The following is a 17,897-nucleotide window of genomic DNA, read 5'->3' on the forward strand; positions in this document are numbered from 1 at the left end:
ATTTGTGGACTGGCCTGGGTACTCCCCAGGCCTCCGGATGCCAGGATTGGGTACTAAGGGGTGGGGGTCAGAGCCAGGCCCAGTGGACTCATCCTCACATCCTTCAGTAGTGCTTGCAGATACTGACTATGGAAGGCAGGGGTAGTGTGACCCCAGGCCCCAGAATGTTCATGTTGGGGTGGCAGCAGCCATACTGCACTCCTGGTACGGGGGAGAATAGAGTCAGTTTCAATGGCAGCAGTGGTACGCAAGTGACTGGGAAGTGTACATTTCACTTGCCCTTTGGCCCCAGTTGAGGCAGCCTACTGCTGTGGCTGTCACCTGGTGGATCTGTTGTCCTTAGGGTGATTAAAAATGCACAGCAGCTTCACAGTTGGGAGCAGTGTGGTAGCTGCCAACGGCTCACACTTCAGCCCTAAAGGTAGCGGGCAGCTGGAGTTGTGGCTGCAGGTGGAGCATGTCATTAAGGTTCCAGGGATATGAAGATGCAGGGGCTGTTGGGCCCGGGGCAGAATGCAGTCTGGTGAGGGCTGAGATATCAAAGCGACAACTTGCTGTAGCTGCTTAGGACTTGCGGGTGTGTGGGAACACGTGTGCTCCCTCTCTGGGGCAATGTCATCACATGGTCTTCAGGTAGCTCCCTATGTCAGTCTTGGGGCTCACAATAGTCAAGGGGAATTCCTATGGCTGGAATGTGGGAGTCTGTAGTGGAAATGTTGATCACTAGGAGTCACCCACTTACTCTTTTCTCATCTGGAGAGCCTTTCCTGGCTCCTAGCCTATCCTACCTGAACAGACTGTATTGCTCTCTTCCCCTTCCTTGCTTCAGGTATTTCCTGTCACTCTCTGTAGAATTCCAGTGTTCTTTCTTATATGATATATGTGAACTGTGATTATCCACTCATTTTTTTTGGTTCTTCTTCGTGGAAGAGAATACAAGATGTCTGGTCAGGCATCTGGAAGCCTCACTGATGTTTTCAGTGAAAGACTTTCATATAGCTTTCACAATTTTGTATCTGTCTTCATAAGGGATTTTGTTAAGTAGTTTTCCACTCTTTGTAGGACTTGGTTTTGAAGGAGAGTTATGTTGGCCTCATAAAATGCTTAAGATAGTGTTTTCTTTTTTCTTTTGTTATTGTCTAGAGGAGCTTGTATAAGAGTGACAGGTTTTTGTTTTTTTTTCCTCTGTAAGTGTTTGGAGAAATTTCAATTTTTAGAATTATTTTGAATGAGCGATTATATCTAAAACACTTAGAAAGTAACTGGCATTTGATAAATGCTATAAAATATTAGTATTCTTGTGTGCTTGAATATCCATTTTCCTGTGTAAATCATTACATTAAAATGCTAGGACAGAACAGCTGTGGGCTTTACACAAGGGTAACATACTTGAAGCCATTCCTTTAGAAGTTATCCTTCGGGATTTCAGTATTTATTCAATTATCAATTACCACTCAGTGCATTTTCAGAAGATTTTTATTTTAGTTTTTCAACTGTTCTGCTGCCATAAGATTCCTAATACATAAATGAGAGGCAGGTTTTGATAGAACATAGGTTTTTTTTAAAGTTCAGGGATACCTGTGCAGGTTTGTTACATAGGTAAACTGTGTCAGAGGGGTTTGTTGTACAGATTATTTCATCACCCATGTATTAAGCCTCGTACTCGTTATTTTTCCTGATCCTCTTCCTCCTTTCACCCTTCACCCTCCAATAGCCCCAAGTGTATTTTGTTCCCTTCTGTGTATCCATGTGTCCTCATCATTTAGCTCCTACTTATAAATGAGAACATGTGGTATTTGGTTTTCTGTTGCTGCATTAGTTTGCTAAGGATAATGGCCTCCAGCTGTATCCATGTTCCTGCAAATGACATGATCTCATTCTTTTTTATGGCTGCATAGTATTCCATGGTATACATCTACCACATTTTCTTTATCCATTCTATCAATGATGGGCATTTAGATTGATCCAGTGTCTTTGCTATTGTAAATAGTGTTGCAGTGAATATGTGTGTGCATGTGTTTTTATAGTAGAACAATTTATATTCCTTTGCGTATATACCCAGTTATGGGATTGCTGGGTCAAACAGTATTTCTCTCTTTAGGTTTTTGAGGAAACACCCACCCTGTCTTCCACAGTGGTTGAGCTAATTTACACTTCAACCAACAATGTGTAAGTGCAGAACATAGTTTTAAATAATGAATATGGCTAACTCCATCTCATGTCCATGAAGAATTTTTTTGCAGCTATTAGATTTACACTGAGGTCATGACACATCTGTTTTCTTACTAAAATAATCCCAAATATCTCCTTTCATTCCAAATTCCAGCCCTCTCTCTCCTTTCTCCTCCACAGTGGAATTTTTCAAGGGTTACCTCCATTCAGAGACCCCATATTTTCACATCCACTCACTTCTCAACCCAAACATGGTTTCCATTTCTACCATTCCACTGAAATGACATGTTGCCAGGGTGCTTCCAAACTGTCACATTAAGGTCATGATTCTGTACTTACGTGATCTCTGCAGCATTTGATGTTATTGACCACATCAGCTTTCTTGAAGTATGCTCTGCCACTGAATTCTAGGGTGGTCCATGCTTACTGTTCTTCTCCTCTGTATTTACCCCTGTTTCTATTTACACTCTTAACTGACTTGCCTTTATATATATGACATCGACTGTTGAGTTCTTCAAGGTTTAATTTCTTGAAGCATTTAGTTTCAATCACTTTGATATGCAGTGTTTGCCCTTAACTTGTGTACATATCAAGTACAGTGTGTTACTTCTCTGAGAACTAAATCCATATATTCCATTATCTTGCTGACATTCCCATTTGGATGCTTTTCAGGCACCTGAGATTCAGCGCTAAAACTGGACTCCTGTGGTCCTCTCACAGCAGTTCTTACAGTTCTCTCCCTTAGTGAAAGGTAACACCATCTTCCTAGACCTGGAGACAGGGTGACTGAGAGCCATCCTTGACTCTACTCTCCCTCATCCCATAGCCCAGCAATTGTCAAGTCCTGCTCACTTTATCTCTTCACCGTCTCTCAATTCTACTTATTTTTTTTTCCAGTGCCACTATTTGAAAGTCTGGGGTGTTATTCATTTATCAGGAGTACTCCAAAAGACTAATATTAATAACTCTTCTCTAAACTTTGAAAATTGCTAGGCTATGCATTGCAGCCAGAATATTTTTCAAACTTAAATCTGAGCATGGCATGCTGTTTCTCGAAAGTATCTGTTTAATGTCTGGCTCTACCAAGGGGATGCAGTCTGTTTCGTTCCAGAAAATTATCAGCATTCAATATGGACTTGTTAAATGATAATTTACAAGAAAAAAAGAATCAAAAGACTGTTTTACTACCTGGAAATAAACATTATATTTTCCTCTGATATGTAGGTAAGAACTTCAAATATAAGACATAATTTAAAAGGTTATAATTGACATAGCCAGGGATTATAAATAATATCACACAAAATAAGCTCTTAATGCAAGAAATTAATCTCCAGGATAGATCATACTAATCTGTCCAACCCAGTCCTCTGTTCTGAAAACAGCACATGAAAAGGCAGAGAAAGAAAAATAATCTCTCTGATCTGGCCTCTTAAACAAGTATTTATTTCCTGAGTAACTATTAGGTGCTAGCTATAATGGGCTATTCAGTGGAGGACAGTGGTCAAAGCCTCTTATGATGTACGGCAGATGCCAGAAAGATATGAAAGATGTGAAGGTACAAAAAAGGAAGTTGGAGTCACATCCAGCCACAGGACCAAGCCTCTTTGGGGCAGGAGACTTGGAAGTGTTGAAGGAGAGTAGAATCTATTCAGAAAGAAATTGGGGGGAGGTCCTTCCAGTCTGAATGAAGATTAACTAGGCATAATGTAACTGGCATCATGGCCGTGACATCTGAGAGGTTATGAAGGCCTCCACTTGGGTAGTGGCAATCAGAACAGAAGTGGTCAACGCATTGACACTGGACCTACTAGGCTTTCTGAGTTGGGAGACGAGAACAACAGCACGAGGAGCAAAAAAGAGGATGACCGAGAAATTCTGAGCCCAGAAAATGCCAGTCCCAGCAAGGCAAACAAAGAAGCTGGAAGGAGATTATGAGGGTCGGGGTTCTGAAGACAGGGAGAGACAGATGATGTTTAGTTTCTGACCTGCTGAGGTGTAGATGCCTATTAGATCGAGAGACAGGACTAGAAATGGGAGGATAAAGTTTGAGAAGAGAACCAGGAAAACTTGGCAAGACTTCAGCATCCCTACTTAATTATCATACTGTGAATCTATAATCCATAAATTTTATTGAAAGCATCCTGGAATCTTTCCTAAAAGTTTTTGACAATTTGTATAAATCTTAACATGTCACTTACAACTAACATTCCTTTTTAACATCCAGTGTCTACTTAATTAACTAACAATTGTTTTCTATATACAGTTTATTCAAGGTTGATTCGGTCCTGCTCTTACATCCCAGCTGGTGTTTGGGTCCTAAACTTAACACTGAGAATTTCAGTCGGGCTACAGAGGAAAGAAGTCTAACTAATGATGCCTTCTTGTCGGGCAAATAATTTCATTTTGAAATTCTATAGCAAAAGAACAACAATAAAGTATTGGTTCCACTTTTAAATAAATAAGGGGTTATTTTGCTGCTGAAAGTTTTCATTCAAATGACTGATCAGATCTCACATGTCTGTTTAAAAATGTCTGACTTAGGTCGTTACAAAATGACAGACAGTGATAAACTAGATGATAGTTAGAAGCAAGACAATGAGGCATTGTTTACACAGAAGATTGAGTAACTGGTTTGACAAAAGAGGTTCTTGGGTATCTATTGTATGTACAACTACGAGATTTACTGGAGCTTTTATAATTTCTGCAAGGCTCTTTTCCAGCCAGCTTCATTAACTTGAAGTAAATCAAATCATGCAGAAATCTGGCTCAGCCAGAAAGCAACCCAGTGAGATACAACATGAAGAAAAACAGACACTGGATGATAAGATTTAGAATCTTTGGCATTTTTCGTAAACATTTTGTTTGAAGATTATTAAATTACAACCCAGAGACAAAAAAAATAAAATAGGGAACTCACTATTAAATGAGATCTTTTTACCTTAACTTTTCTTTATAATACATACATATATAAAAACTGCACAAAGTATGTGTCAACAAAATACAATCTTTAAAACTTAAATATCATTTAAACAGTTAACTGCATACATTTTATATATGCACAAAGTCAGGATTTTTACCTGGCAGGGAAATACTGTGGAATGATGAGGTCTGCAGAAACAGATGCTGTCAAAGGAGGACTCTGGGGTGGTATTTTCTAGAAATGGGGTTCTGAAATAAATTTTTATTGTTTGTAGCTTATTTTACTTCTAAGAGGAACAAAAGATACATTTGGGCAGCTGAAGTATTTCTACTTTCTGCTTAAAACATTCAGGCAAATGAAATGATTATAATAATTAGGTAAGCAGCCTTATTAGTCTCTTGGTCTTCAGTTCCTTATCTTCTAAATACCTAGAGAATTCATTCATTCATTTCTCCCCTACCCCCACCTGCCTTTCTGAAATTGTATGTTGACATTTTATAATATTTTGAAAATATGCAAAAAGTAAAGTCAGGAGAAGTGGTAGCAGAAAGCAACCAAATACTTTCACGGAAGCCTCATTTTTCAAGTGAGTGATCTCTAGGGACCTTCCTGGGGCATCCATGGCCAGCAATGGACCACGCTGCAGGTTGACCATCCAGCACCGAGAGGTTTCCCAAAAATTCACATACATATCCTTAATAATCATGGCTGAAAGATCCCTAAAGGTTCGAACTAATTCTGGTAATTATTAAAAATGTCTTTCAATAATATACCGTATTTGGACAGATGATGGCTACCGAAGACTTGTTAACTCGGAGAAGAGACTTACGCCCATGAACAATAATCTGAAAGGAGTGTGGGGATGGGGAGTGGAAATAACTGAATCTTAATGAGAGTCTGTTGGAGGTGTGAAAACAAGTTCAAAGTCACTCTCGAATCCAAGTGGGCTCCTGGCTGTTCTCAAGGAAGGTGGTGTTCAGACCCATGGCTGCAGCCTTGTTGTCTCCTATTTCAGAATGGATGTTAGTCTTTCCCAGTCTCAGGATTGTTGCTTTTTGCTGGGCTGACCCTCTATGCAACTAGGACACCCATGCATGGGGGTGTGTGCACATGCATGTATGTCTGTGCACGTGAAGGAGGAGGAAGAATACAGAGGGTGCCACAGGGCATGCATTTCAGAAGGACACGTTGGGTACCACAGAAACAGCCATAATGTTGGTCTAATCAACCAAACACAATATTGGGTGCTGCTGTCCAAAGTCAGCGTGTGCCCTAGAGAGCGCTGCGCTTCTTCCGCAGGGGGCTGTGGCCGCTGCAGAGTTTCAACTCCGCGTACTGCACCTGTGAAAACAAACAGCCGTGATGCTGGCGGTTAGGTAACCCTAGCTCACCACAGTGTGTGCTAATGGCTCCCCAAGGACAACCTAAGGCAAAGGAAGGAAGGTTCAAAGGTAATGAATCATTTTCTAAACACAGGAACATGGAGGGATTAATTGCAGGAAGGATTTGAGAAGTCATGCATCATTTCTTGAAACCAAAATATTAAAAGCAGATTTTTCTAATGAGATGCGTGGGTTTCTACCTTCTCTGGGCACTGCAAGATGATGTTCGTTTTGTGTGTGCCAGTTTTCAACCATAAGTAAGCTTAATAACTGCCTCTTGGGAATGTTTATCTTAGTATATGATACAGCAACTTAGGATTATTCATTCAAAAATATCTAAAATCTTGGGGAACACATCTCAGAAAATTATATACATTTACTTTGCCTGAGAGGAAAAAATGCTGAAATTGATACCCCAAGCCTTTTATATAGATTTCTCTTAGAAATTAATTTCATTTGCAATGTAATGGCTAAAACATCTGTGATAAATATGAGTACTCAGGAGTCCCCAGTGGCAAACTGTCACTGTGTTATTAGAAAGCGCCCTTGGCGAAACAGGGAGGATCTTACTCGCATACTGTATATCTTCCTGGAATGCTCTTTTGTCGCATCTCTCTGTGTTCATGCCAACTGCAACTGGAATGGCCACTTTGAGGGCTAGTGCCTGGACTGTGCACAGAGAATCCTTGGGGGCTCGATGGAAATTTCTATTCTTCAAGGATACAGCATGAACTCACACTGCGACCCAAGTGATGGTACGCTGCAAACGTATTGCTTTAGTGTATGGGCTTTGATAGGCTGCTGGTGGAATGGCTTTATTTAAAATATTGTATTACAGACCACATGTGCTCCCTATTTTTAGCATTTGTGCCAAATTCCCCAAGGACATTATGCCTGATCACAGAAGTCAGGCTGTACTGTGTCAGAGGCAGATAAATGAAGAAAATACCCCATTCCTTATGGTGTTTTGCGAAAGTGCCCTAAGGGAGCAGAGGATGACATACCTGTCAATCTTCAATGCAAAACAAACAGGGGCCCAGTGATTACTTTTTAATTAAGTAATACAAATGTTAAAGAGTAAATTCATCTTTATAGAATGTGTTTTCACAGCTAATTATAAAATGAAGTTTAAAGAAAGATAGCACCACAGAGTCCATTTTAATTTCTAGAACTGCGAATGAAGGGGGAAGAAACTCTAAGGCCTATCTGCCCCAGATCTTTGCAATCCCCCCTTAGCTGCCAGGGAACCAATTATGCTACAGTGACTCAAATATGAAAATCGATATTTGATTTGGGATTCTCTAAGATATTAAAGGATTGTGTCTTTGATCATCTTGATGATATTTCACGCCATGGTCTCCCCATCTACCTATTCAGTGATCTCTATTCTCCACTAGAGAAATTGCCGCCTGCCCTCCTTCCTCTGGATTTATAGCAGGCTGATCCACAGGGGCCAGGATCGAGCTACTCTACATGACTTTCTAGTATGTTGCCTTCGTTAATCTCTGTGTATCCACAGAAACAGGACGCTGCTGGACTAAGTGACCATTATCTGTGAATAATACTTTGGATTGATCTCACATTATTTCACACTGTCTCTGCCTCTCTGTGTATTAGAGTAAATGGGGGCTGCACCCTCAGCATCCGTAAGTCTTCAGAGGGAAGGGGATAGAAGGGAGGCCTAGGAGATATATCAGGGCAAATGAGAATAAAAAGAATAATCCTCTTGTCCCCTGCTTCCCCTAAAATGCTTACCACCCAGAAGAAGAAGAAGAAAATAAGCAAAACTCCCCGGCTTTGAATCTCATGCAATTCTACTCACTGAGCCCATTTTATCCTCTTTAGGGAGGCAAGCAATCGAAAGGGGACAAGCGTCAGTGCACAGTAGCCACACAGTGTGAGTTTCAGATCATTCTTAAGTAGCTCTTTTTCAAAACAATTTCCCCCAATCACCTCATGCTTTGGACAAAGATTTTTCTGCCACTTCCCTGCAAGCCAGGCCTCTTTAAGGATTTTCTGGTTCCTTATCTCAATTACTCACACAAGTGAAGCCTTGTGCTCCTCTGGCTCCAGGGCTGGCCAGATTTCAGGTCGGGGCCACTGTTGGTGGTGACCATTCATTACATACCTTTTGAACATCAGATGGCACTCTAGAGAGGAAGTCTAGTAGCTCGTTATTGTCGATGGAATAGGGATTTCGAAGCTTCTTAGTAAATTTATTTATGCCTGAAAAATAGAAACACAGGAGATCTCTTTATCAATCAATCGATCATCTATCTATCTAGCATCTATCTTCAAAAACTTGCCTGACTGGGGGGAGAGGGGATATTCACAAGTAAAAATTAGTGTGAAAACAATTACCAGACCTCAAGTCATGCACATGTTGCTGTCATGTGGAATCATTCACAAATGCCTTTTCCTGAAGGCAGGAAGCAGGGGCTGGTGAAGAGGGGCTCTGCCTTCTTCAGCTGTGAAAATCCCATTACAATCCCAGCAGCAGGGCGACAGAAACACACACTCAAACTGGGGAGCACGTTGGCTCTTTTGGAATACGCTGATTAACAGCCTCCTCTGCTATGAAAACAAATGTCCCAGATGGGAAAAGGCCTTCATTAGCCCAAACAAGTCCCTGCTTGGAGGCTCTGGACCAAACATAGCAGTGGGAGGCAGAGGGCGGGAGATGTTTTTTTGTTGTTACAGAGAAAACTGCAGTCATCCGTCTTTCCCCACCTCCAACTCATTTTCACAGGTTTCTCTCCTCTCACAGCAGAACAGAACCTGACATGTTGATTGTACTTTGATGCTGCAGGAAACTGTGAAAAGTTATTATTGGAAAATTATCTTACTATGGTTGCTAACTTAATTTATGGATCACAACGTCGGCGCGTGGGTCTGTCTGGGCAATGGAGAACATGCTAATTTAGGACAAGGACAATGATAATTAGAAACGGGTTCAACGTTTAAGACGTCGACATCCTATAGACTGTCCCTCTGTGGTGGTGGCACCTTGGGCTCCCCCACATATCCAGGACACGCTCTGCCCCTGGCTAACTCTTTAGAGGGGAGTTCCTCTCAACCACGTTTTGTCTTCTACTCTGCTCTTTGGAGCTGCTTTGACTATATCCGGAGCTCATAAGCTGTAGTCTTTTCACCAAATGTCAACCTGCTTTTCATGTTGAGTTTTAGAAGCAGAAAGACTAGGTGGCCTTCTGAAGTTTTGCCACAGGGTGCTTGTTTAACAAGGATCATATCTGAAGGGCTGTCAGTCCCAATGATGCTGAATGAATTCTTAGCTTCGTTGTACTCTGAATGGCTCCTACTCAGAAGTCAAGGTAACATTTAACTGTTCACTAGTCCCCAACACACAAAGGGTTTGATTTTTTTTTGTTGTTGTTCATTAAATATTATTTTGCTTTCATCTGAGGACTAGGCTTCCTGCATGGCATTATACCTGACACAATGCCAACCTCCAGTCATTTCTTTGGAGGGTCAGATTTACATCTGCTTTGCAAATGGGAGCCAGCCATTGTGCCCAAGTAAATGGTGGCTTGGCGGTTGGGCTGGTGAAGATTCCTAGCAAACGATCCCCTTTCCCTCAAGTCAAAGCTGCACTCTGCCTTTTTTCCCTCTACCCCCACAGCAAGCTTCATGTTTCTAGCTAAAATTTCCCCCAGTGTTCCTTTACATTAAAATACTCTCACTGTGTTATTCTAAAGACATTTAATTGTAGCATGGGCTTTTTGGCAAAAGAAAACAGACAAGGCAAAATGATGAAGGGAGACAAAGACGTATTGAGAACAGATATATCTTCTATTGTTAATTATATATGGTGTGCGCATCTGGAGTCTTTACAATGAACACCAAGGCAGGGATAATATCACAGCTGATCAAAACACTGCATTCTTAGTCACTGAGAAGATTATAAACCTGCACAGTAGCTCAAATGCACCAATAAGGGCAAAAGTATTCCACAATGCACTGAGACTATCTATGTTCGAAAAAAACCAGAATACAAATTATAGGGCACTCAGACTGCATGTTTTAAAGGCACACCTTATTTATGAAGGTGTCCAAGATCAAACGTTCCAATAATTCTGCCCTATTAACAACTGTGTGAGACTGACTGTCAACAGGAAATCATAGACTCCTTGGTTATTTTTTGTTTTAAGAGACGGGGTTTCGCCATGTTGATCAGGCTGGTCTTGAACCCCTGACCTCAGGTGATCCACCCACCTCAGCCTCCCAAAGTGCTGGGATTACAGGATGAGCCACCACACGCGGCCACCTTGGTCATTCTTTAAGGGACAAGAAAACAAAGGTTATGATGTAGGAATACCTGGGCCCCAGTTTTGGCTTCATCATGTATTAGCTGTGTAATTTTAGAAAAATCACCTTCCTGTACCTTACATTTCTTACATTAACATTTGAATAATAAAGACCTCCTTATAGAGTTTCTTGGGTAGATGGGAGAATCACGTTGGGCAGTACAGGCAAAATGATACTGTAATCTGAAATTCTACAACAATGCAGAGGACTACCATCATTACTGTAGATGCAAACAAGCAAAGGAGACAAAGGAAGTGAGGATGGAAAAGAGCCTTTAATACTATTAAAGTCAGCTATGATGACATAGACACATTTAGAAATTGTGGCTTCATCTATTGGCATGCTAAACATACCTTAGATTTTTTTTAACCTAAATGGTACAGATGGAGAGTATATCTGTTGTAAAGTTACTTTTAGCAAAAAAAAAAAAAAAAAAAAAAGGAAAAGAAAAAAGGAAAAGAAAATAGAAAAAAAAACAAGTGGGATAAAATACTGAAGAAAAACATTTTGTTGGGAAAGATGCTATGTATTGGTCCCGGATCATAGACTGAATTGATCAGTGGGGTGGAATGAGCCCTACAGTTAAAAAAATATATATCACTTGGAGAAAATCAGAAGAGATGAAAAATTGCATGGCTGCTTTGCACATTTGCTCACTTGAGAATAACCACTTGAAACACAATTATAACACCATTTTTCAGATAGTTACATGAGTGACCAGCAGGTAGCTCCAACTGTAATACATTGGTTGGGGTGAGGCAGGGGTTCCTTGCCTGTTCGTTTATCAAATTCTGAGTGTCTTCCATGTAGAGATATTGTGCTATCAAATGAAGATACAAACTTAAGGAATAGGTCCTTCTTGCAAAAAACTAAAAATTTAGCTTACAGAATTAATATCTACCTGAAAAAACAGAAGTGGTTTCAACTAGAACTGAAAAAGTATAATTAAAACCTCTACGAATAGAAGGAATATGGGAAATCTCTCAAAAGGAAACCCACATGGGATCTAATCCTAAGAAATGCTCTGCCTTCTGGAAATACATACTTCATGTAAGTGACTAAAATATAGTAGATAATGTTTGCTAAAGAAAACTTCAGATATCCTTAAAATCTACTTCTCACTTAATTTTCAAAAATCACACTCCTACACAAGCGAGGTCATGGGCCTAACAAAATGTCATCTATATAGAGCACAGGTATTAAGCTTGCAGGCTCATTCATTCAGAAAAATATTTAAATACTCATTAAAGGTCTATTACATAAATGTGGCTACACTAAGAATTATAGGGCTAAAGAGGAAATAAAATATCTCACCTATCAAAATAATTTTGGTGTGTCCAAAAATATTCCCCATAGCTAATATGAAATTAGACTGTTTTTATGTGCTTATGTGAAATGATTCTAATACTTATACAAAAATATGACTTGAGGATATAGAACATGGAAATCTAGCATATACAGTTAAATTTTTTCAAAAAATTCAAAACATAGAACAAAACATTTAAGGATATTCACCATTTTAGCACTCAATAAAAAACGAATAAGTAACTTAGAATAAGAAAGTCTTCTGATCCTTAAAGTTAGAAAAACCACTAAAACTTTAAGACATATACATTTATCTCCTTTGTGAGAAAAAAATTGCTTCAAATGATGCAGTCATGTAAGAAATCTGCAAAACAATGTCCTGGCCTATGCTAGCTAGGAACTAATTTGTCTTAGGATAAGTCCTAACAGAATTTCAGAATATATTCTAGGATGGCATAGCAGTTTTTACATAATGAGAAGAGGCAATAGATCACGTGGTAATTGTCAAGGCTTGTGACTACATTCACTATGGTAAGCTCATCAATAAACTATGAGCTCCTGTTTAAAATGTAAAACTGAAGAACCAGACATAGAGTACAAAGCTCAGAGGGTTACTATCGGCCCAAGAGAGCATAATAAACTCCATACCATTTAATAACTTTATCCATAAAATGAAAAATAGAGCAATATTTCACTAAGTAGATGCAGAAAGTTGTTGGAAAGCTGCCAAGATCTCGGAGGATAAGATCAGAAGTCAAAGTGATCTAGGTATAGAGAAAGAGGGACTGGAATCTCAAAACTGATGATCAAATGAGAAAATACAGTATTCGGTTTTGTTTGTTTGTTTGTCTGTTTGTTTGTTTTTGGAGATGGAGGCTTGCTCTGTTGCCCAGGCTGGAGTGCAGTGGCTTGATCTCAGTTCCCTGCAACCTCCGCCTCCCAGGTTCAAGCGATTCTCATGCCTCAGCCTCCCACGTAGGTAACTGGGATTACAGGTGCCTGCCATCACCCTGGCTTATGAAACAGGGTTTCACCATATTGGCTAGGCTGGTCTCAAACTCCTGACCTCAGGTGAACCGCCCGCTTCTGCCTCCCAAAGTGCTGGGATTACAGGCGTGAGCCACTGTATCCAGCCAGTATTAGTCTTCTTTGTGGAAGGAAAGATGCATAGAAACAGAACAAGCAAGCACCAGGATGATGAGGAAATCAAGAAGAAGCAGTGTTTAACAGCTGACCATGGCACTCAACTTACATGAACTTAAAAGTGAACAAACCACTAGCCAAATGATTGCAATTTTTAATCACATTCTGGTTAGGGTCAGACAACAATCTTAAGATCTATGTTCTAAACATTATCAGTAAATAAGACAGTAGTACTCATGAAAACATAATTGAAAAATAAGATACCCAGTTGATGTGAATAACATTCAGTATATAAATTATTCAGGAAAATACTTTTTTAATTTTTTTTTTTTTTTCAGAATATGACTTCTTAATCAGTGGCCCTGAGGAGCTCTATGTTCTTTCTTAAGGATCAATTTGCTATTATTGTTGCCAAGTAAACAAAAAATACCAACAAGAACTAAGCACAGATTAGACTTTCCTCCAAGAATCAGGATCATCAAGTATTAAAATAGATCCCTGAACAGTTTAGAGAATAATTGGATTATACTCTCTCAAAATCTCTAAATCATTCTACTTCTGTAACTGTATAAGCTATTCTATTTTTTCCATGACTTTTTTCCTATTGCCCAAGTTTGGCTTTTCTTAACAGCAGGATTCTACCTTTGTTGGATGGTCTTTGAAAAAAATCTATATTTAATGGTTTTTAGAACGGTTGTAGCTTTCATCCAGCATTTGCAGGCTCTCAGCTTTTGCTTGAGAATGAATGCATCTCAACACAGTCTCTTCTCTTTGTGATTTCCCCAAACATCTTAACATCTGAAGATCCCTGGAAGTGATGACCATTGAGAACTCAGTGGCAGTCATAGCTAAGTCATGGAAAACCAGGATTGGCAGATCCTTTACGGAGAAGGGCTAACTGCTTCTCCAACATTTAAGTTACTGCAATTCCCTCTCCTTATATCAACTCAGAGCCCACCCAGGAACAGAAACAAATGTTCACCAAGCTGCTTGCATTTTGTCCAGTCGCTAGTTTGAGTATTAAATCAAGTCATGACATTTATTTCCAGTTTGCCAGTTTTGTTTCTACTTTCTTTTTAAAGCAGCTAAACTTTATATCGGCACACCATTTCCCCTGGTAAATAATAACTTCCTCTCTGTTCAGGCACTGGTTAGGTATTCACAGAATGCCCCCTCCCCTCCCCTCCCTCTCCCTGCTTCTGGATTTAAGAATGGGGTTAGGTGAATTTTTTCCTCCAAGAGAGATGAAGTGTCAGAAGCAACCTGGTAGTGGTCAGATCCACTTTTATATAATATAAAGGGCATGATGCAGGTGTTTGCTCGCTATTTGAACAGTGTTTCCTTAAAGTTACCTGAGTACAGCAATATATTATTCAAGAGGATTTATGATTAGGAAAGCCCAAAGGGAAATGGCATGTACAATCACATTTTTATTTGATTGCAATTATGCAAGAGGCCTATAAATATCTACGCTGATCATTCAAGCAACTGGCCTTTTCAGGGAGGTCCTGGTAGTTTTTGTTCCCTAAATGCTTTCCTTAATCTCATGTTTAATTGCCAACAAGAGCACATTTAAAGTTAATAGTCGTACTTTAAAAATGAGTAATTGGTTCTTACCTGGAATTGATTGCTAGCAAAAGGACCATGCCAAACTTACCCCAGATTAAAATGATGTACCGCAGTGGAATGAAATACAAAATGATGGTGGCTGCTGCCAGAATCAAACAGGCCAGAGATGAAAGGAAGGGGACCGTCCAGTTAAATGTGCTGTAGACAAACCACATAAATATGATTTCCTCTGATGTTTGACAACTGCCACTGAGTCAACTTGTCATGTTTATTTCATGTTCATAGTTATAGAAGTCTACTGGAAAAATTTTGTTACAAACCTCGAGATGAGAGTCTGCCAAAATGATTGGGTACCAGAAAGACATTCTTAAAGAGACAGTCACAAACCAATTGCCATTCAATTTGTCAGAATATTGGTGACTTTATCTCCCTGGAACCTTTAGTTCCTGAGAAGACCTTTGGCTCTCAAAAGTGATTAAAAACTGCAGTGTTACCAGGATGGCTCTGCATGGAGATCTTCAAAACTAAGGATTAGGTCACTTCTAAGTCAATAACCGTCTCAATAAACACATGATTACTAGTAATTATGGTAACCTTTCCTTTACCAGAAAAGAGAGGATTTTTTTTTCTTTTTTTTTCTGTCTTTTTTGAGACAGGATCTTGCTCTGTTATCCAGGCTGTAGTGCAATGATGCAGTCATAGCTCACTGCAGCCTCGACCTCCCAGCCTCAAACGATCCTCCTGCTTTAGCCTCCTTAGTAGCTGGGACTACAGGCAAGAGACACCACAGTCAGCTAATTTTAATTTTGAAAATTTTTGTAGAGCTCTGGCCTCCCTATGTCACCCCAGGCTAGTCTCAAACTCCTGAGGTCAAGCAATCCTCCTGCCTTGACCTCCCAAAGTGCTGGGATTATAGGTGTGAGCCACTGTGCCCCATGGGGAGGATATTATCACATGCCATTGGTGCTTTTGTGTTTACTAATAACTTATATTTAGAATTTCCAGGCTTGTTTACACCAGAAATCTAACAGTGCCTTGAAATAAATGGGGAAGCATTTGACTATAAATTATCACACCACCATTGATAGATACTGTAGGTGATTACACTATGTATTATTTTCACAGAGCTCCTGGCTCCTTTTGTTGTATCTATTGCCTGCTTTGACTGGCATGGAAATGGAGATCTACAAGATGGGACATGGACTTGGATATATTGTAGATGTTCACGTGCACTCCTAGAGATCGAAAGCCCTACTGAGGTACCTAGAGTATTTCTTCTTAATGGTCTTCATCTTCACATACAGATTTAAGCGTAGAGCCTCTTTGCCTTGTGCTAGGAATACAGAATGGTAAAATGTTTTTTATGGGAGGCGGGTGAGAATGGAGGTGGATTTTAGAGGGAATAGCACAAAGTTATTAAGCATTTTCTATGTGCCAGGCATTGTGCTAACATTGTTCACATATTTAGAGTGTAACGTTGTCACTGCCCCATTTTATAGATGAGCAAATTAAGGCTGACAGAGATTGTCTAACTTGTCCAAATAATCACAATTCTATCAACAGTATAGGAGAACTACAGTAATCTCATCCTCTGGTTAAGACTGAGGCTGGGTGTAGTGGCTCATGTCTGTAATCCCAGCACTATGGGAGGACGAAGTGGGCAGATCACTTGAGGTCAGGAGTTCAAGGCCAGCCTGGTCAACATGGTGAAATCTCATCTCTACTCAAATATAAAAATCAGCTGGGCGTGGTGGTATGCCCTGTAATCTCAGCTACTTGAGAGGCTGAGGCAGAAGAATCACTTGAACCCGGGAAGCGGAGGTTGCAGTGAACCGAGATTGCATCATTGCACTCCAGCCTGGGCAACAAAGCAAGACTCCCTCTCAAAAACAAACAAAAGACTGAGTGTTATTGTTTTTAATCTTTGCCTATTATGATGTAAAATATTATATATATATGTCTTTAATTTTTCAATTCTTTAAATTATAAGCAAATTTGAATACCATTTAATATGCCCATGGGTCATTTTAATTTCTCTATGATTTCTAATCTTTTTTTTTTTTTTTTTGGCCTGGGGCTATTATTTAGGAAAGTGCTTCAGAAAATTGATTCATAAGCAAAAACTGACTTGGGTTCAAGTTCAAGCTTTAGCTCAAGTTAAGTAACTCCCAGGCATTGAATCAGTCTGAACCATAATTTCGTCTGTAAAACTGGAATAATAATACCTATATCATAGATTCTGCTAGAATTAAAAAGAACTTGCAGAATAGTTAGCTCAGTGTCTGGCACATTGTAAAAACTCAAAAAGAGTTACTATTTGCTAGTTTTCTCCTGAGCTGTTTTGCTTAACTTTTTCCTCAGTGATTTCCAATATCAGTTTGGATAGTAGAAAACTCAGACATTTGTCATGTTTGTTATATATAACATTTTTTCAGTTTTTTCCTTTATTTTGTTTATAATTAACATAAAAATTATAAACTTTCACATGAACAAATCTATCAGTTTTTCCTTGTCAATGTCTAGATTTGGCCAGGCTTACCAAAGCCCTCCCTGATCCAGTGATGTGACTCCACCAACTGATCAATCACTATATTTCCCCCTTCTTTATTATGCGATCTTTGTTATTCTGAATTTCTACATTTGCATAGCTCCATTCCCGACTTCTCTACTCCAGAGTAGAACTTGTATCAGAACTTTTTGGAGGGCAATTTTACAATATGTGTTGAAATGCTATCTGAACTCCACAACGGATCCAGTTCAGCATGGCAAGAAATTTAACTTGCAGCTTTCCTTGCCCGAAGGCACAGGGGCAGTACATAAATGTCTTCTCCAGGCTGGTTGGTAGTATTTAAATAAACTCAGCAAAATAAATATTGAAAAATCTCGAAATGAAGAAAAATTAATGAGATTTATACTCTGCAATACTATGCAGCTTAAAAAAAAGATGAGAATACACTAAAAACACTCACACTATCCCCCCCACCCTGTGGGCTCAAAGCTACATACAGTAAAAAACTAAACTGTAGAAATAATGTACATATATACAATAAGAAAAGACTTTATATTTCATTGGTTGTATT

At 39.5% G+C, this 17,897-nt stretch overlaps 1 protein-coding gene across 3 annotated transcripts in view; it reads right to left on the reverse strand.

Moving 5' to 3' along the window:
• Nucleotides 1-1,458: 1,458 nt before the first annotated feature.
• MCTP2 (multiple C2 and transmembrane domain containing 2) overlaps nt 1,459-17,897 on the reverse strand; it is a 259,899-nt gene continuing 243,460 nt past the window's right edge. For all 3 annotated transcript variants that reach the window (XM_050799764.1, XM_050799767.1, XM_050799766.1), the window contains 3 exons: nt 14,906-15,015; nt 8,603-8,700; nt 1,459-6,433 (listed from right to left, as the gene is read on the reverse strand). In XM_050799764.1, the coding sequence (XP_050655721.1) occupies nt 6,365-6,433; nt 8,603-8,700; nt 14,906-15,015 (277 nt within the window). In that variant the 3' untranslated portion in view covers nt 1,459-6,364. The remainder of the gene's footprint in view (nt 6,434-8,602; nt 8,701-14,905; nt 15,016-17,897) is intronic.

The sequence above is a fragment of the Macaca thibetana genome, chromosome 7 (genome assembly GCF_024542745.1).
Source record: "Macaca thibetana thibetana isolate TM-01 chromosome 7, ASM2454274v1, whole genome shotgun sequence".
NCBI lineage: Eukaryota > Metazoa > Chordata > Mammalia > Primates > Cercopithecidae > Macaca > Macaca thibetana.